Source organism: Vipera ursinii (genome assembly GCF_947247035.1).
Source record: "Vipera ursinii genome assembly, chromosome: 2".
NCBI lineage: Eukaryota > Metazoa > Chordata > Lepidosauria > Squamata > Viperidae > Vipera > Vipera ursinii.
Genome location: NC_139513.1, coordinates 228299114 through 228320586, shown reverse-complemented (window position 1 = coordinate 228320586; position 21473 = coordinate 228299114). Strand labels below are relative to the sequence as shown.

At 38.5% G+C, this 21473-nt stretch overlaps 1 protein-coding gene across 1 annotated transcript in view; it reads right to left on the bottom strand.

Annotated features, from left to right (window-relative positions):
* Positions 1–5496: 5496 nt before the first annotated feature.
* PCSK5 (proprotein convertase subtilisin/kexin type 5) overlaps positions 5497–21473 on the bottom strand; it is a gene marked incomplete at both ends in the record, with an annotated part of 224946 nt that continues 208969 nt past the window's right edge. The window contains 9 exons of the mRNA XM_083351165.1: positions 5497–5912; positions 6816–7002; positions 8214–8314; positions 9044–9261; positions 9625–9799; positions 10891–11121; positions 15299–15516; positions 17589–17784; positions 20403–20486. Coding sequence (XP_083207291.1) covers positions 5497–5912; positions 6816–7002; positions 8214–8314; positions 9044–9261; positions 9625–9799; positions 10891–11121; positions 15299–15516; positions 17589–17784; positions 20403–20486 — 1826 coding nt within the window. The remainder of the gene's footprint in view (positions 5913–6815; positions 7003–8213; positions 8315–9043; positions 9262–9624; positions 9800–10890; positions 11122–15298; positions 15517–17588; positions 17785–20402; positions 20487–21473) is intronic.

Sequence of the window (21473 nt, the reverse complement as noted above, 5' to 3'; positions counted from 1 at the left end):
CGTCGAGGACTACCTGTATATATTTCTTTGTATCTTAATACAATCTATGACTGCCACTCATTTCAACTTGTGTGCCAAAGAATATCTGGTGATGGGCTATGTATAGGTAGTCCTCAATTTACAACAGTTCATTGAAAAAAGTGACAGGACCATTTTTCACAGTTGTGGGATCTCCATGGTCACATGATTAAAATTCTGACATTTGGCAACTGGCTCATATTTATTACAGTTGTTGTGTTCCAGAGTCATGTGATTGTCTTTTGCAATATTCTGATGAGCAAAGTCAGTGGGAAAGCAAGATTCACTTAATACCTGTGGCAAGAAAAGTCGTAAAATGGGGCAAAACTCACTTAACAAATGCCTCACTTAGCAACAGAAAGTTTGGGCTCAATTGTGGTGGTAAGTCAAGGACTGCCTGTGTAGCCACTAGGTCTCCTGCTGTTACTGCCATCTCCAAAATATTCCAGTGCAGAAAAACCTTTTTATCTGGATGGGTAACATTCTGAAAATTGCAACTAGCCAAGTGCTTTTGCTTTTTACACAGTTCAGTAATGAGTAGGACTGGGTGAGGTATTTCAGCAAAAAGGTTGAAGCCATTGTCTTATAAGCAATTTGTGACCACGAAAATAATTGGTAATAAAGTTAACAGATTTTCAGCACTGCTGTAAATTTCTTTCTTCCTCTTCATGATCAGCATGTGGCCTTATTAGCTCCATGAATATGAGCATTTAGATAGTCCAGACATAATTGGATATACTGTTGGCAGTGTATATTTGTCAATTGTTTTGTTACTTTAGATTGTGCCTTCTGATAGGGTTACTTTGTGAGATAAATTACTAACCTATGAATCATGACATGTATATAAATTATTGCTTAAGGGAATGTGTCACTGAGAAAAACACAAAGTTTTGGAAGCAGCAATGAAGTACAATCCAGAAATTGAATATATATTGATCAGTCCTGGTTTTTAAACAGCATATGAAATCAAATGAATATGTATTGAATTCTGCCTTTTTATATATAGAGAATCAATTTTAACTTTATCATTGTAATTTTATTGCTTTATTTTTCTATTAATTTCAACAAATAAAAAAGAGAAAAGCTACGTGTTTTCTATTAATTTTTATCCACTCCACACAAAGAAACCTGAAAAACATCAAATACCATTCTGTTATAATAAATACATAGACAACTTTTTGTCAACTTGTTTTTGAAAAGGTAAGGAATATGATATAGCCAATTGGTTGTAACAATTAAGGCACCAGGCTAGAAATCTGGAGATTATGTTCTAGTCCTACCTTTGGGACAAAGCCATTTGGGCAATCTTGGATCTGTGTCGTTCCGGGTTCCTCACGGATCCTATCCTAGAAAGGAGGCCAAAGCAAACTACTTGCAAAATCTTGCCAAGAAAACGTCAAGGATTAGTTCAGGCAATTGCCAGGAATCAATGTAGATTTGGAAGGCCTCATTATACTTAAGCGACCTCTTGCAATCTCAATCCCCATTATCTTAGTTTTCTCATAAATTACATAGAAAATCCCCATTGGGATGGAAATCCAGTTAGGTTTAGAGTTAGGCATGACAATCCAGTTAGGGTGAGATTTGGGGTTAGGGTATGGATTAGGGTTAAGGTTAGGATTAGAGAGTTAGCGTTAGCATTACAGTTATGTGTTGCACTAGGGTTACGGTTAACGATCCGGCTACCGTTAGGATTAGTGTTAGTGATGGGATCCAGAAAAGGTGTGGGTTGGTCCAGTGTGAACTTGGAAATGTAAAACCTACATGATGAGCCAATTCAGAGGCTTCTTATGCTTGAGGCCTCTCCTATTTCCAATCCCCCTTATTCTCACTTCATTATAAAAATATAAAAACTTATTGGGATGTAGGTACGCTTTGGGTTGGGGTTAGGCATTAACTTGTAATGTCACTAAAACATCAGTAGCTTCGGGGACCTTAATGTATTTAAGAGGCCACTAACAATTCTAATCCCTTTTATACTTTTCTCGTAAATTACATGGAAATTTCCCATTAGAATGGAAAGCCAGTTAGGGTTAGCATTAGGTTAGGTTTTGCATTAGTGTTAGTGTTAAACTTGTGTTAAGTTTAGGGTTATAGTTACACTTTGTATTTGGGATAGGGTTAGATTTAGGGTTAGGAGTAGGAATAGGATTATGGTTAGCGTTAGCATTAGGGTTATGCTAGAGTTAGCATGAGATTTACGATTTTTATTAGGGTTAGTGTTAGGGTTTGTGCTAACACTAGGATTAGGATTAATGTTAGGGTTACTGTTAGGGTTAACAGCCATGGGATCCAGAAAAGGTTAGGGTTAGTCCAATGTGAATTTGGACTGTAAAAGAGTCTCGTATTTCTAATCACCCTAATTTTTGCTTCATTATAAAAAGTACAGTAAAATCTTATTTGGATGGAAACGCACTTAGGTTTAGGCATCCATGAAATAATATCAACAGTAGCTTCGTAAAGTCTTGTTATGCTTCAGAGGCTGTTAGCAATTCTAATCCCTTTTATGGTTAGGAATAGAAATCAAGTTAGGATTAGGATTGGAAATCAAATTTGGGTTAGTGTAAGTGTTAGATTTAGGGTTAGGAATGACAATCTAGCATAGGTGAAATTTCGGGTGAAATTTATGGTAAGGTAGTATGAAGGTTCATGTTAGGGTTAGGAATGGAAATCCAGTTAGGGTTAGCATTAAGTTTAGTGTTAGGGTTTGCGTTATGGTTAGGATTGGGGGTTGGGATAGGTTTAGGGTTAGTGTTAGAGATGGAAATTCAGTCGGTGAGGTTTAGATTTAGGCAGTGGTGGGATTCAAATATGTGAACAACCCGTTCTCTATGTGAATGCTACTTCTGGAAGTCCTTTCTGGGCCTGGGCAACAAAAAATTATTGGTTCTGCTGAACCAGTTGATCCCACCACTGGATTTAGGGTTGGTGTTAAAGATGGATATCCAGTTAGGGTTTTGGTTAGGGTTAGATTAGGGTGGAAGTTAGTGTTATGGATGGCGTTGAAGGAAAAGTCATCATGGTTCAGTGCAAGCCGGGAATAAACATGGCGACTTCTTTAGAAAAAAGGTTGCAGTTTATTGAAGAGCAGAGCCAGACAGAAAGATGGCTCTGGAAGAAAAGAGAGAGAGCACATGTAGAGTGTGGCTTTTTATACCCTCTGGGGCTCTTGAGGTTGTTTCCTGTTCCTGTTTGAGGCTTTGTATTTCCTGTGTCATGTATTTTGACCTGAGTCTGAGCGTGCCCCTTTGGCATCTCTGTGTTAATCCTATTATGTCCTGTCTTAGAGTTTGGGTGGGGTATGTAGATTTTAGGTGTCTTGTCACTGCGGTTTTTTTAGTTTTGCCAGCTTTGTTCATTTCTGTCTGTACATTTTCCCCTGCTCTCTGCACCTGTGTTACTATCTTATCATGTAACCATAGTGAATGTCACATGTTCAGCCATGTTATGGTTTTACTCTGTTTTGTCCTACTAAGTGCGCATGTCTTGAAAAAGTTTTTTTCCTTTTACTTTGTATTCTGCCTGATGAGAGATGTAGTCAGTTAGGTCTTTTGTTTTCTCATTAAAAGTTTTACAGTAGAATATGCCTTGGATTTCTTTCTTTGATGTTCACCATGCATCAAATGAACCATGGTTCGTCGCCCTCTGATAGGGGAGTAATAATCCTCCCCTGACATTTGGTAGCAATAAATCTTGACAAATAAAAACAAACCATCCTCTGCTACCAAATGTCAGGGAATAAATACCTCCCTATCAGAGGGTGATGAACCGTGGCTCGCATGGTGAATATCAAAGAAAGAAATCCGAGGCATATTCTACTGTAAAACCTTTAATGAGCAAACAAAACAAAACCTAACTGACTACATTCTCTCGTCAGGCAGAAGAGAAAGTAAAAGTAAGGAAAAAAAAATAAAGTGAGAAAACTCCTCTTCTTAATCTTCTAGCTTCAACCTTCCTGAATCTGCATTTCTACAGAGCTGGTTTCTTCTTGGTGGAGGGAGACTTGGGGCTATTAAGAAAAACTGGACATGCTTTTCTGCCTCTTTAAGATCCTTTCAGGAAATAAATTTTTCTGCCCTTTTAATATTTCTTTCGCTGTTGGGGGGCTGACTTCCCTCAATTTAGGATTAGTGTTAGGGTTATTGTTAGATTCTGAATGGAAATTGGGTTATGGTTAGGGTTCTGGTTCAGCTTCCTTGAAATCAGGGCTGAAAACAACTTCAGAGTTAGAGTCACAGTCTTTTTAAGAAAGGGAGTGAACCAACAGAAATGCAAGACCTTTTAAACCAATTTGCACTTATCATATTCCCTGCACTGAAATATGTAAATCATGTTATTTCTCTGGAATTATGTACAGCAGAGCCAAGGTCTTTGTTTCTGTTTTAGACTAGATCATCTGCAGCTAGTCTTAGTATGCTTCATGGAAACAAAATCTTCAAACTATGTTTATGAATCTTCCTTATTTCAACTAATATTGGGGTATTAGGCTTAAATCATTGTATAATTACAATTGAAGTTGTAAATTGCTGAGCCCTGAATAATGGAATTTGGAAAGTGAAAAGAGATAGATAGCTTCCACTGATCTCAGGGTTCAGTGCAGTTCAGTCTTGCAATGCTAAACCAAGTTTTATTGATGTGTGCAAACCAGGTCACCCTCATTGCTTGATAAATTGGTCCCACGTATTTTAACAGAAAAACCAAAAAAACATGAAATTTACCTATGAATTTTCTCCATTTATTTGTGCTGCAAAACAGACTCCTAATCATCAAGTTGTGAATATGCATGGTACATTCTCACAAAAAAACCAATTTTTTTCTTTCCCACAGGAAGAGGTTTCAGAAGAGTGGATTACATAATATCCCCAAATATTTCTTTGAGAATTACCAAATCAGTGAGGTGAACAAATGACAAACTCCATACAATAGGCAGCCTTTGCCTTTTTATTACATTCAGTTCATATTCATGGTTAGGCTGTTGCATTTATTCATTTTTCAGTTCTACATGGTCTGAATCCATATTTATTCCTTGTTTCATCACCATATCAGTGCATGACACAAGAGGGAGTTAAAACAAAGCCCGGCATCAATTTTGTCCAACGTTTGAAAAGTGGTGGGCAATTTAATTCAAGAAATTTCAATTTTATTAGAAATATTTTGTCTCAGACAAGTGCTTTATGATCTGAATGATACAATTTTTGTATAAAACTGCAGGCAGAAAGATACTTGAAACATCTATGAGTGAATACAGACAAGCCATTTAAGTAATAACCTACCTTGGTTTGCGTATGATGGAAGGCCGATTGCTCTGTTCTACCAAACAGTGAGGAAACATAATGCCACAGTCATTGCAGATATGTAGTAAGTGGTTATTTTTATCATTTAGGTGAGCTTCTGAACTTGTACTACATTTACATACATCTTCCGGTAACTTATTCAGCAAAGCATTACAAATACAGTGACACTTGTACAGGCACTAGGTTATGTAAAGGAGTAACTTTCATCATCATATTCCAGTTCATCTAAGTCATCATCTTGCAGAAGTCCATATTTAAATTTACGATATACGGTGCCATCATGACTCATGTAGACAATATCATTGTCATCTTCATCGTCGTCGTCATCATCATCCCGATCCTTGTATTCATTCACTTGATTGTCTGGGTAGCTGCTGCTCTGGTAGTGATTGCTCTTGAAAGAGCTGAGAGCCTTTGCATTGTCTGCCAACTTCTTATATCCAATCTGGTTAACAGACATAGGTCTGGCTCGCAGTCTTCTCCATATGAAAAGAGCAGCCCCAAGGATGAAACTCAACAAAATGAGTAACGCCGCTGTCAAAGCCACAGCTTTGCCTCTCATATTCTCTGGCAAATTAGGAACGACCAATATACACTCATCTAAAGGAGAATGATAAAGAAATTAGTCATATATTTATGCTCATGGGGAAAAAACACACTCTTCATATTGCATAATCACTATCTCTGTGCCAATTTTCTCTCCTGTACTTGCCTTCTCCCCATTTCCCTGTCTACATATTGGCAGAAAATTTCCCACAGAGTCTTCTTCCAGCTCCTTGTAGTCTGGCAGCATTTTAGAGATTACTATTGTCCTATGATCAGAAGATCCGGCCTCACCACCAGCCATTTGGAACAACTTTTCTGCCCTGCTGCAGCAGCCACTATTGCTCTTCTGGGAGTGCAGTAATCCTGCTGGCCTTGTGGAGCCATGGTGAGAAGAACATTGTGATAACAGTGGTTTTAAGATCAACCTACTTTGCTCACCGTCTTATCCCTGTCATGTGGAGTTAGCAACAAGGCAAAGGGTTCTCCACAAAATATTGCCAAATAGCAGAAAGCTGTTAGATATAAATGTCAACACTAAACTACAGTATCAAGTCTGGCGACTGTATGTCTAACTTTATGGTTGTTGCACGGTTAACCAATTTCTCAGATGATTTAGTATTTTCACTCGCTGATCCGAGTCCTTCTCAAGAACCCAAAATAAGCAGAAGTTGTGGGTTGATGATCTTAAAGGTGTTGTCCCAGGATGTAAGCTGGTCCAAGTAAAGATGCCTTTCACAACTGACTGATTTTGTCAGTACTTTCAGTGAGCCAGTTGTTTTGGAATTGCACCCAAGAAGTCTATTACTAATTGTACTATCTTGACTTTCATTGTCTGTTGGTATATGCTATGCACTGCCAAGCCAAGCCAAGCCAAAGATAAAGAAGATAACTTCTTGAAATCAGATTAGAAAAAATTTCTTGGAAGAAATGTTTATTTAATAATAATGAGATTATTACCTGACGTTACAGTGCAGTTACAACATTCCTGAGTTGGCATCAATCCAGCATCCTTACAGCATGGCACACATCGATATTCGTCAACATACAGTTTTGCGTTAAGATGACATAAAGTACAGTTAAAGGGACCAGGTCCCTTGCACTGCATACAGGAATCGTGGCATTTCTCGCATTTTGATTGTTTTACCTTGCATTCCACAAAGAACAGACAGAAAAATGAGCTTTGGTTAATGTTTTCAGGGGAAATGGACAGTGCTATTGCTGAATTAGCATATCACGTAAAGTTATCATGGGATTTATTTTATTTTGTCTTAGCACATTGGTTTAGCTAGCCTTGATCCTAAAAAAGTATGCAATACTGAATATCTTTGTGTGCATAAAGTCCATCCTATTTTAAAACAAAAACAAAAACAGCCTTACAGTAGGAAAAAAAGACGACAATTATCATCTCCAACACCAGCTATCATCTTACAACCTACTGAGTCTGTGCAAACTCTGACTCTTATGTGTTAATTATTTATTTTATTTATCTCTCGCCTTCATTATTTTTATAAATAACTCAAGGTGGCAAACAAGTTACAATGCTCCTTCCACCGCCATTTCCCCCCCCATGACATCCACCCTGTGAAGTGGGCTGGCATAAGAGAGTGACTGGCCCAAAGTCACCCAGAGGCTTTCAGATCTAAGGCAGGACTAGAATTCATGGTCTCCTGCTTTCCAGCCTTAACCACTAAATTAAAATCTGGATCTTAGTTCCACGCTTAACATCAGTGACGCTCATAGGAGCGTGAGCACATATTTGTGTGTCAAAATGATACCTGCTTTTCTGGGATGTTTTCCCCACTTAAAAGGGGGTCTTACAATATTGACTCAACAGTTGCAATTTTTCTCAAAGTGACATATGAAAATGTATTTAAGACGTAAATTGCTCTTTTTTCCTAATAATAAAGATCTCAACACCTGAAAATACGAAATGCAGTGCCATTTTGTTCAATGATGCACAGTTTTTCCAGAAACTTATAATAATGGAATAGTATAATTAGTTTTGTCAGAAGGAGCTAAAATGTTCTGCTCAGAGTGCTGTAGAAATATGCGGACATCATTCTATCCTATTATTAACTTTGTCTATAGATGGAGAAAGACACCTATGAAAGCAGAAACATTAAATGATCTGCATAATACATGGCATACAAATACCAATATTTAGAAGCTGAATTGTACCTCTTTTTAAATCTAATTGCAATTTCTCAGTTCATTTTATATATTAAGAAGCAGAAGTGTAAATGCTGAAAATAATTTAAAGAATGTGGAGTACTCTTTATAATATTTCAGACTGAGTGCTAAAATTCATGTTTAGATAATTACATTAAGTCAATAAAAATTATGTGTAGCAAGTACCTCTGAGACTTGGTATTCTCCTAGTAAGCAGATCGAGTTGCACAATCCAGCTATGAAATGATAATTTGTTACGCATGTTGTGCATTCAAATTCTCCCTTCCCTTAAAAGGAATAACATCATTTAAGAAATACATTTATAGAAAACTGTCCAATCGACACAATAATTGCTTTCATTCAGCAGCATTTGATCTTTGCAAATGTGGAATCCTTCTACTCCAAACATGCGTTTGAGAGCCTGGACTAAGTAAAATTTATGTGTGCTGCAGTCCCAATATAGTATCATTGTTTCAGGTCTGAGCATGTGGGAATGATGATGGTGGTGTTTAGGATTATGATGCAATGGATTTCAACTGTGTCGCTAAAGACAGAGGGTTTACGGAATCAATAAAAGAAGATATTTATAGTCCAGGGGTCCATGGTGCTCTCTGAGCTTAATGGTTTTCTTGCAGATGTTTCATTACCAAACTAGGTAACATCATCAGTGCACTGCAAATGTCTGCAAGAAAGCCATTAAGCTCAGAGGGTGCCAAAGACCCCACAGTTTAAGGAATTTCAGAATGCTAATTTTGAAGGGATTTAAGATATGCACAAATTATTATACAGATAATTGACTACTTGGGACTAATCACTAACTGGTATGTGATTTCCGTTTCATTTTTTGTTGTTGTTGGATATCTGCAAGGCAACAAATACAAATAGTTGCACTGCACTCTAATTCAATATACAACTGAGAGAGTTCTTTCCTGTTCATAATGTAATTAAGAAAATTATTTTAAGAATGAAAACAAAGCGTGACTTCAGCCTTTATATGGCTCTGAGCTTGAACTTACCTGTGCAAGTGTGACAAATTGGATGGCACCGTTTACAAGTCTGAGTATCAAGATCTGAATAGTAATATTCAGGGCAGGAGGAGACACATTGGCCAGAAGAGTGGAGAAGGAAGAAATTTTCCACACAGGATAAGCATTCTGTAGGTGCAGGTCCCAAACATTTCTGGCAGCTTGTGTGACACCTCTCACAAGTCCTGGTGACACTGTTGACATAATACCTGTACCAATAAAATAGTAAAGCCTAACTGAGCTGAGTAGAGCAGAACAATTACACTGTAAACAAAGAGATACTTTCTTTCAAAGCATTTTGTACTTTGCAAATCTATGCTGTTAAAGGGATGAGATGGGTTGAGAAGATGGAGCTTCTCAGAAGGCAACCAGGCTATTGAGTCTGATGTCCATTCTACTGGGAAGTCTTCCACACTTAAGAATCATTTATATCTAGCTTTCCTGAGCCCTATTTCTCAGCTGATCACCTCCTGTCTGTCAAAGCCTAAATCTCTTCATTATTTGTATCTCTTTCTTTCTCCGTGCCACTTTGTTTATCTCTTCCTCCTCTTTGTGCCTTTTCAGGATCTTACCCAGCTGTACAATTCTGGACACACAGGTCTTCTTGCTTGTACCGGTTTAGAGGGCAGAGAAGGCACTGGGTGCTGTGTTTGCCATTGCAGGTTTCACAGGTTCTGTGACAAGGATGGCAGTGGGAGTCAGTATCTTCATAGTGCCCAGCAGGACAGGAACCAACGCAGGATGTATCTATAGCAAAATAGCAAAAGACAACCTAATGTTTGGGGTGACAAAGATTAATACAATCTGTAGTAGGGACATGGGGAAATTCTTTGGACCAACCAAGTAAGCTTTCTAAATTTGATCAGGGACTGAGTCGTCACCTGCTATTCTGAATGTAAATAATAGGGTTACTTGAAAGGAGCAGTACTTTAATTCTCTAAGCCCGGGACCTTTGTAGGATGAAATCTAGCATTGTGCAAGCAAACTTTCATTCACACAAAATAATTCCCTTCTCTCCAGAGCAGATTTTGAGAATGCAGGAGGAGCTGTAGAAAGAAGGATATTTCTTCACCATATTGTGTCTGGGTTTATATTATTGAGTGTTGCTTTGTTTATTTGTGACTTAAGATGCTATGTGAATTCATTCAGTGTGCTCTTTAAGCTAAATATTATGGTTTGGCACATTGTATCAACCTGTGAACTGTGCCTGTTCTATATGTTAGGGAAAGCATGCTTAGTATGTTGCATAAACGTGGCTTATGAACGGAAATTGCTCGGAGACATGGCATTTTATTATTACACCTTCCCTGTAGAAATTTTGAGATCCTGGATTCACACATTGTGCTAAGCAGTGTTCCTGGGCCTAGAACAAAATTGGCAAATGCTTGGTAGAACACCACAATACCCTGTCCCTTGTGAATATGCACAAAATGTCAACAAAATACACAAGGGTTTGCATGGTAACACCCCATCTTCTACATTACTGATCTGATACTGCTGGTTTTAAGTCCTGATTTTTGCTTAGTGTGGTGGTGAATTCAGTAACTGTAATGTGTAAAGCATATTTTATGACTTAATTTTGTGTGTGTTTCAGAAATCAGAGTTACAATTAACTGCTGCCTAGCAAGATGTGTAACCCCAGCTGTCAAACAATGGCAGCTGTTCATCTACAGCAGGGGTGTCAAACTCACCACGTCACGTGACACAACGTATCGTGACTCTTTTTGCATTGCCAGCAATGGGGTGGGCGTGGCTTCGGTATGATGAAACTGGCCTGTGGGCCGGCAGTTTTACACCCCTGATCTACAGAGATTTAAAAGGACAAGGCAAATACTTACTGAGAAGATGCAAACCAGTTGGGCAGCTGAGACACTGAAAGTTGCCTGGTCCTTTGCAATGGAGACAGTCCTTGTGGCAAGGCCTACATGTCCGGCCCTCTCTGTCATAGTACTGATTGGGCAAGCAGTACTGAGGGATTACACAGAGGCCACTTCTGGTCATCAGCAGGCCTTCTTCGCAGGAAAGGCACTTTGTGCCAGATGAACAAGTTCGGCAATTCTCGTTGCAGGCTAAAAAGTAAGAAAGCAAAAAGATGCCACCATTGAGTTTTTGAGTGTTTTGTTTTCCTTAATGGAGATTTGCAAGTTCATAGCTGCAGAATACAACATACATGAAATGAATATGCCACTCAAATGAGATTCATGCCATGGGAGGCCCCAGTTAGTACTGTCATTTACAGGTGAGTATGAAGCACATTTGTTAGTAAGGTTTCCCTCTGTATTTAGCTTAATGAAAACCACTTTTGAAAATAGACGTTTTCCATAAATCAGAAGGTGGAAGGTAATCTACTTAACCTTAAACTTCAAAGTTACATGCTTTTCAAAGACTAGTAGCAATATCAAACAGAAATATTAATCACACTTATGATCTTTACTTATGCTTTTCTGCACCTTCATTCAGAAAGTATTTGATTTGATTACACTTGCTTTTCTGAAAAATGACTAATCAGATGACCACTGAATATTGTTCTCTGCTGGCCATGAAATCCTGTTAACCAGAACTGCATCTAAAGCATGGCTATTTCTTTCTGAATTATTATAGGAAGTATGCAGAATCAATCCCACATACATTTGGAAAAATACTTTTGGAATCTGAAAAGGTATTTTATTTTTGAGATTTAAGGGTACATAAAAACATTTATATAAAGATTTTGGTACAACTTAGAATTCCAACTTATAGCATGTCATAAGCATGTAATAAAACATAAAATGGCAGGTAAAGTAGCACTGATCAGCCTGAAGCCTGGGCAATGCAAATATCCACAGCAGCACTGGGAAGTCATCTAGGAAGAGCCTCCAGAATTACCTGCTATCAAAAATGTGAAAGTCCCACATTGTTACAAAAGGTAAAGCAAGAGATCTTGTACAGTCCTTATGATTTCTGTACACCTGATTTAGGATTAAAGGAATGTACCACCTAGCCACACCCAATCTAGACTTATGGCGAGAACAAAAGACAAGGCCAGATCAGGTAACCACTTGAACAGCATGGCACACACAAGAAGAAACTCATTACTAAGGGGGAAAAAAGGAGGAAAAAAAGATGATTTGCATTAAATATGTATGTCCTGATATATATTTATTGTTCACCACTCAGTCATCTGGACTCCGGTGGCTTTAAAAATCTGATTTAACTAAACAGACAAATAAATGTGCTGAAGATGAATGTCTCTTGCATGGCATACCTGAAGGAAGGACTCAGTGGAGAAGAGCCTAATGCTGGGAAAGGTTGAGGGCAAGAGAAGGAGGGGACGACAGAGAATGAGGTGGCTGGATGGAGTCACTGAAGCAGTAGGCAGGAGCCTAAATGGACTCCAGAAGATGGTAGAGGACAGGAAGGCCTGGAGGAACGTTGTCCATGTGGTCACAATGGGTCAGACATGACTTCGCAACTAACAACAACAACAACCACAACAACAAAACTTAGAGCTGTTGGAAATTTTTAATTAAAAGTGATTGGACTGAAGTATCTGAAACAAATACACTCTCTGAATTGGATTACCAGTTGAACCGAAAAAGGAATACCTCTGCAACTTTTGGTCTCATCTTCAAAGTAAGTGCCATCTGGGCAGTCTTCCAAACATCTGCCTTTGTATAATGCATAGGAAGTATCAGGACAGGCAGTGCAGTCGTCTCCTTCTGGGCCTTCACATTCTCTGCAGAGCTCATGGCAGGACAGACATCGAGTGGAGAGAGAGTAGAAGCCAGAGGGACAGTTCTGCAAACACATCCCATTGTGCAGATGGAAGGGAGGAACGCAAACTTTCAAGAAAAAAAACACAAAGATTCTATCAAGGTATGCAAAATAATACAACTGTTCTGTCTTTTATATGATAGGTAAAAACGTCCTCCTCTTTTCTTTGACAGATGGGGGTCTTATTGGGATGTAGATGGGATTTCATGCTGAATCTTATTTTGTAGGAAAACACCACCTTAAAAATAGATGGAAGTTATTCTACTGAAAGGCTTGGCCTGATTCTGGAATAGTTATGCCAAATCAATTCCTTTGCAGTGGTGATTTTAAAGGATTTTCAACAACTGCATTATAATAAACTCAAGCATGTTTTGAATATGATCCAGGTGCCTCCCCCCCTCTGTTTTTATGGAGTCTGTTTATGAAATCAAACCATGAAATGAAACCAACATTAAAATGAAAAATACTGTATATTTAAAGTTGCATTTTCTGGTATTCCTTACTTATGGATTAAAGAGTTAAAATACCCGAGAAGAACATCAATGGACATTATCAGTCTTAAAAATGTTAAGGTTGCTCCTTTGGAGTTAAAATTAATCCATTAAAAGATTTTATTCTGAGTTTATTGAATTCTTCAAAGAATGAATAGTAACGGACTTCCTAGAATTTGATTGTAACAAATACAAAAAATACAACAGTACATCAACACCTGTGATTTGCCATATCTAGTTTGGGGAGTTTCTGGGCAAAATTTTACAACCTGCATAACTGTTCATATAATGTATATGGCCACCCATCTCACCGCAGTGATTCTGGGAGTTTAAACAACACTTAACCATCTAAAAATCATGCTGTCTGAATTTACATCAGCATAATTTACATCAGGGATAATTTAATCTTTTAATTCTCTTTTAACTTTGTATTTCATATTGATGTGATTTTAAAATGCCCTGTAAGCTGCCCTGAGTCCTTCGGGAAAGGGTGGTATATAAATCTAATAAAATCTAAAATCTAAATAAGGGTAAATATTTGCAAGTTAAAAATGTGAGTGTAATATTTATAATCATAGAATCTAATCATTTTGAGAAATACGCTTGTATCAAACGTGAAGAGTAGCTAAGAGAATCATACTGAGACATTAGAAAAGTAGTATTACCCCACATATCAAGTCTAAATTCAAGAACTGTGTAATTTATTCAGTTGGAAAGAAACTATTTTTTTCCACTAATTAAAAAAAAGCATATTTCTCTTTGGCAAAGATTTCATAATATATTACCAGCAGAAATAAGGTTAAATATAAGTTTTATATGTTGTTTTTAAACAATTACACTTTTACTTGTGTCTGAACTACCTAAGAGCTTCCGGGTTGGAAGGGTTAGCCGGTGACATCATCATTACCTTGGGGATGGCCAGTTGGAGGCTCCTTTCATTTCCCCGGCAGGTGCTAGAGTCAAGGACAAGAAGTCAATGCCGCCCAACGGGAGCTCTTGAGTCTTGAATGTGGGCTTGTTAAGCTTTTGCCCAGGGTTCCAGCCACTTGAACCACCATTTCCATTTCCATTTAATCCCAACAATTAAATGAATATGCAGTGTGTTTAGGTGATTTATGACAACATAATATGTTGTATTTTATTGCTTTTTTTCCTACTCGCTCCTTTTAATGTATTATTTTTATTGTTTTTTTGTTTGTCTTAGTGTTGTCGTTGGTAACTAATTCATTAGTTGCGTGTGAGTATATTAGGTAAAGGTTCCCCCGCACATGCGTGCTAGTGGTTTCCGACTCTAGGGGTCAGTGCTCATCTCCGTTTCAAAGCCGAAGAGCCAGCGCTTGTCCGAGGATGTCTCCGTGGTCATGTGGCCGGCATGACTAGACACCAAAGGCGCACGGAGCGCTGTTACCTTCCCACCGTAGCGGTCCCTATTTTCCTACTTGCATTTTTTACATGCTTTCGAACTGCTAGGTTGGCAGAAGCTGGGACGAGTAACAGGCGCTCACTCTGTTATGCGGCACTCGGGATTCGACCCACCAAACTGCCGACCATCTGATCAACAAGCTCAGCATCCTAACCCACTGAGCCACCGCGTCCCTTGTGTGAGTATATTACTGTTCTTTAATTGCTTCTGGATTATTGTTCTCCTTGTATTTATTTTTTTTAAAGTACAATAAAATTATAGGAAGAAAAAGAAAAAGATGCATCTCCACCGCCTATACAGATGGGCAAGGACATAGCACCCTTCTCTTCTTTGGCCTTCAGACTGGGATTCCTATCAAGAGGTTTTCAACATTAACTTCTAGATTTTGAATGATTGGGTCTCATTGCTTTTCTTCTAATCGAAACCTATTAAATAGTCACTGGGAAGTTATTCTGTTTTCTGTTCTTGAAAGATAAAAATGCCAAGGCAAGCTTTGAAGGACAGAGCTGAGCTCAGTGCATTCTGAAGGAGGTTCTGCATTTATGGATGAGTACATGGTTCACTGGATTCTTGGCTTACCTTTGCATTTACTTTGATGAATGCATTCCTGACACATCTGAGGACAAGCTTCGCAGGCTCCATCAGCAGCAAAATAGCCCTTGGAGCATTCAGGTTTGCATCTGAAGCCCTCAAGCAGCAAGGGCTTTTCACAGGAGAGGCATGCGGTGGCATTTTTTCTACACGTTTTGCAAGGCAGGCTGCATTCCCCGCACTCCCCATCTTTAGCAAAAAAGCCACTGCAACGAAGAGAGAAAGAAACCACATCAAGCAACAGAATACATTCTAATTCTCAGCAAAAGTACTGCATAGTTTTGTTTTCTTCCCTTTCTGTCTGCACTCTTCAAATTTTTCTCTGCTCTTTTCCCTTTTAATTTTTTTGCTTGTTTTTTTGTATTTTATATTCTTTTGAAATTTAATAAAATTCTATTTTTTAAAAAAAGTATCGAGGTAAAAATTACGAACTTATGTACTTCTTCATTCGGTTATCCTTGATTCTGAAGGGGTTAAGTTTCCTACAACATTACTGTACCGATATCCAGTTTCTGAATACTTTACTTTCCAAAGTTTAAAAAAAACAACCAAAAAAGGTTCTCTTTTATTTCATTGTGAGGAATTTATTGGAGTTTATGAGCTAACATTATGATTGCAATAAGGTGAAAAATGTTGCTGCGTTGTTTCCTGGGACACATTTCTCCAACACTCTGGAGTCTCCCTGTTTGCCCACATCCTTGATTTGAAGAAAAAAAAAAGGTCCTTAGGATGGATTTCCTCAAGGTTTGTTTCCTGAGGATTTATCTGAAGTAAAAAGCCTGGGGTGGTTGAAGATCACCAGACTCCATCCCTTTGCCAAGATGATTACACCAGCAATTTTTTCTTTGAAAAACAATGGTAAAGCAATTTAATTCCCATCACACTGAAGGAGAACTTAACAAAAATGCAGAGAAAATGCTCAGCTTAATAGCAAATCCACACATCTCATCAATATTAAATCACGAAAGACCAGGTCCTTCAAAAGAATCCCAAAATATTTTATCGCATTTCTCACTTTCTTTGGTAACGGTTATATTTCTTATAGGTATAAGTTACAATTAATATTAATTCCATTATGTTTTTTTTCCTCCCAGGTTTCTGATATCCCGAAAAAAACAAGGTAAACAATACAGGGAATTTGCTCAGAAAGTTTAACAGGTGATTTGACAGGATCAAAGCAGCAACTTTCATCTCAGTATTTTTGATCTGGGAAAATATGCTCTTAATGGAAATGATGCTATGATTGTAATATGGACTACTTGGCCAATATTGCAGCCGGTATCCTTAGATCCTGGATTTAAGGATTCTACAGCCTTTAGATAGTCATGTATTTCTTAGGAACAATCAGCCTTTTGTAGCTGCCAAACAGTCCTGGGAAAGACACAGCTGCTTTAAAGCAGGAGCAGACGAGTCTTTTTTCACATCCTCCTTTCCCATGTACTTGAAAGCCCCTTTTGGAACTGAATCTGAGGCCCTACAAAAACATAATATTTTAGAAATAAAATAGTAAAATGAATGCCAATCACTCAGTCTTTCTTTCTCTGTCCAGTTGCTCATCTGATTCTAAAGTCTTTGTAAAAAGAAGAAAGGAAAATGCTTCAGCAAACAGTAGTAGATCCCCTAGGGCACTTGTCCTGAAGGCATTGATGTTCATCCTGATTCTCACTGTCCTACTACTGTCTGAATCGTCATTAGTGAAACCCTGACCTCTGACCAAGGCATCCACACAGCTCTGTCACAATTTCCTTTTTCTGTTTTAAACCTTAACAAAAGTTTATACATATTTGATATTGCACATTCATCATTTATACATAATTCAATTTCAAATTCCATTTTCTGTTTTTCAATTCCAATTAGCTTTGTATCCCTAGTCAATCTTTCTTTTGACTAAGCGTATGAAAAATCATTGTAAACTATATCCTTCTTCAGTCAATCGATCTCTTGACTTCATCCTATTTTCTCCCTCCTCCTGTATTAATACGTTCTCAATAAGTTCTCAAAGGGCTGCTCACCTTCTTAGAACGTTGGGATGGGAATCTGTCCACTCTGCTTAAAAACAAGTCTAGGAACTCCACCACAGAAAACCAGAGGAATGAATACCTCCAATGCATCTTATATGTATTTTTCAAACATTCTGAAGAAGCCAATGGACCTCATAGCCTTCTCCAATGAGAAGGACACAAATATTGCAATGTAAAAAATGGGGAAGTGGAAATGCCACATTGAAATGTGAAGATGACCAAGGAGTTTTCAGGAATTAATATAAATGGGTACATACATTGGGCACTCCTGCAAGCATTCGCCTCCGTGCAAATAGCGTGGCATGTTTGTAGTGGACAAACATTTCAGACAACCTTGATTTGCTGTGCATTCTTCACAGTCCTCAGTGCAATTCTCGCATTGTTTTGTCTTTGTATTGCGAAATGTTTGAGGAGGGCAATCGTGGCCACAGGTCCCAGCAAAAAGAAATTGGCCTGGAAAAGAATGGCATAGGTCAGTGGTTCTCAACCTGTGGTCCGTGGACTTCTGGGGGAGCCATGATGTCATCACAGGGGATCCATGAAGGCTTGAAGAAATGTTATGATTTAACTCTTGAGTTAACTCTTGGGGGGGGGTCCATAGCCATGGTCCAAGGCCACAAGAGGTATTTAAAGGAGGTTTATGGTAAAGAAAAGGTTGAGAAACACTGGTATAGGTATGAATTGTGTATTTGAAAGGCAATGGTATTGTTGCAAATACTGATTCCCTGTTATTATTATAAGACTTTTCCACCTCTACCCTCTTGTGCCCATTTTGAAGAATTATAGTTTAAATGTCCATGGAGAATGTAATTAAGACTGAGACATTCTGGGGTATACTATTTATTACATATCCACTGATATGTTTAAAGGGGCGTTTTTCTTCTAATGGTGCCACATAGGGATTCACCAAATGATTTTCTGCTCTTTTTTCATTCATAGTTATCGAGTCCTTACTAAGTGTAAAGAAGTGCAATCTGCTGACTGTTAGAATGGACAGTGAAGATAGTCGGGTGGTAGATAGCTTTTGCCTCTTAGGGTCAACCATCAGAGTAATTATCCTACTTGAAGGCACATTATATAAGGTCCTAGCTCTCTTGAGAAGGCTATAATGGTGGGCAAGAAGAAAAGAGAAAAAGAGGGCTGCCAACAGCAAAGTGGACGGACTCAGTGACAGTAGCTATGGGTGAGCTGTTGAAAGATTTGAAGAACCAGTTTTGGGACAAACCCTGGAGACAGTCTACTAACAATCAACACAGACATGCTGGCAGATAATCAATCATGAGTCAATCACTAGTGGATGAAAGATATGTTATTGTTTTCTGTTGCCTATATTGATTTGAATCGACATATCCTGACCATAAAGATGGAAGGATGACGATCATTTTTACCATAAATAAAAATACCGTAAATAACATGGAATTATATTTTAACACAAATGTCTCTGGACTCTGTATAAGCCCACAGACATATTTATAAAATGAAAATGGCAGGTCACTGAAATTCATTTTGAATCTGTGTAGAAAAAAAATGGGATAAGCTACTATGGCAAATATGAAACCTATCATTCTGTAATTAAGCCAGCTTCTTATGATCGCCATTTTGTGCAAGAATCTTGCTTTCCAAATTCCCAACGTGTCCGCTAACTTGACAAATGCATAATCCCTGTCATAATGTTATAAAAGAGGAAAAAAGAAATTGGGTGAGTGGTTTGTATAGAAGTAAACATACAACATGAAATAAAACACACCTGGTTGCCACAATTTCTTGATTCCATGCCCCTTGCCTAGGTTAAGCTCTTATTTAAAATGTAGAATATATGGGTAGTCTTTGACATATGACCATAATTGAGCCCAACATTTCTGTTGTTAAGTGAGACATTAGTTAAGCGAGTTTTGCCCCATTTTACAACTTTTAAGTTAGTAACATGGATATTAGGTGAATCTGGCTTCCCTATTGACTTTGCTTGTCAGAAAGTCACAAAAGGGGATCACATGACCTTGGGACACAGCAATGCTCATAAGTATGAACCAGTTGCTAAGCATCTGAATTTTGATCACATGATCATGGGGATGCTGCAAAGGTTGTAACTGTGAAAATTGGTCATAAGCCATTTTTTCCCGTCCCATTATAATTTTGAACAGTTACTAACTGAAGCGTTGTAAGTCGAGGACTATCTGTATTTAAAATTCCCATGAACAGCAATGCGTAATGCTAGGCATTACCTATAAAACAGTACGGGGCTTGAGGCCCTATCTGTAGGATTCCTTTCTTTTATCTAGTCATCTTCCCAGGAGAATCTCTCAGTTGTTCCTCACTTCTGTGAAGTAAGAATCATGGAAGCCAAGAATCTATTCTTAGAACTACAGTTTGTCCCATCTATCACGCAATTATGGAACTCTTTTAAGATGGGCAATTCAATGATTAATAAGTTGTCACCATCCTTGTAATAATATTTGTTGTTTTTACATTTGTTAAATTTCCTGTGTTCATCTTTATGTCTGCATTCTAATTTTTCTTTACAATGTATGCCTGAAATTGTTGATTGTATTTTTACTTATTTGGAAAATTTGTATGGCCACTCAACTCACTCATAGTGACTCTGGGCAGCTTACAAAGTTAAAGGTAAAACAAAGGTCAAATCCCAGCACAGCAGAACAATAAAACCTTACCCTCATAACGACAACAATCAATCAAACCTCCATATCACTCTGGGGTCCCCAGGACCACTGGTGGAACCATGTCTTCAGAATCTTGCAAACCAGTGTCGAAGTTGGGGCTAGTCTCTGATGGATCATGTTCCACAATGAGGAAGCCATCTGGAGAAGGCTCTTCTTCTTGGTCTCACTAGATCAGAGGTGTCAAACTGCCGGCGCACAGGCCGGATGCATCATAGCGAAACCGTGCCCACTCCATTGCCGGCAATGGGAAAATAGTCGTGATACGTCATGACACATGACGTTGCGAGTTTGACACCCCTGCACTACATGGACTTATATCCCATCTTGTGGATGCTTTATTGTTGATTGTTACTGTAAAGCACTGTGAGACTGCAGTTGATTATAAATAAATACCTGTAGGGCATGAAGTACATCTATTGGCAGCTGTTTCACAGGTTTTGCATGAAGGAGCACATGGCTGAAAATCGGTAGCTGTTGCTGTATTAGAGAAGACAGGAGAAACTAGTCAATAAGACTGGACATCTCTTGGTAGTAGAGCTGAGTACTTGATTTCAAACACGATTATGATAATAGTGTCATTTCATACCTTCCAAAACAAAGGGACAGGTAGGTGATGAAATCCTTCCTTTTATGGTAGGACATTGCAATACAAATAAAAGACAAAGAGTGGCTGCTAACCCCCAAAAGCATTCCCAAGCTAAATTCATCTATTATTATTGTTTCTCCAGGGAGTTGTCTACAACTGGCACTCTGACTTTAATAAGTGCACCCAATGTCTGAGTGACCGAAGCATGCTACCCCTTGTACTTCCTTTTTCAGAAGCTCAGTTCGGAATACAATCATTATAGTTCTGTATTTCTGCAGAATGGTGAAAGTTAGGTGCCCTTAAGAAATGGCTAGGGTGAGCTGTCCACACCCTTGTCCCCTCCATTGTCTTGGCCAGCTTCTGAGATGCCTAACAGTTTTGTCTTAGATCATAATCTATTTTCAGCTTTCTCTGCAGAAGGGGATGACAATGATGCGGTGACATCCAGCCCATTACCTAAAGCACATCTGTCAATAAACACCTAATATCAGCTAGCAGCCAAAGCAGAAGTTTTCAAAAACTCAAAGCAGTTACCAGACAGACTGATGTCCATTGGATCACGAAGAGTTGGAAGCGAATGGACATCAACAACCGATTAGCGTAGTGGATGTAGGCATTTTCCTACAGGTAGTCCTCAGCTTACAACCACAACTGAGGCCCACATTTATGTTGCTAAGTGAGACATTTGTTAAGAGAGTTTTGCCCCATTTTTATGGCCCTCTTTGCCACAGCAGTTAAGCGAATCACCGCAGTTGTTAAGTTAGTCACACCATTGTTAACTAAATCCGGCTTCCCTATTGACTTTGCTGGTCAGAAGGTCGCAAAATGAGATCACATGACCCCAGGACTCTGCAACCGTCATAAGTATGAATCAGTTG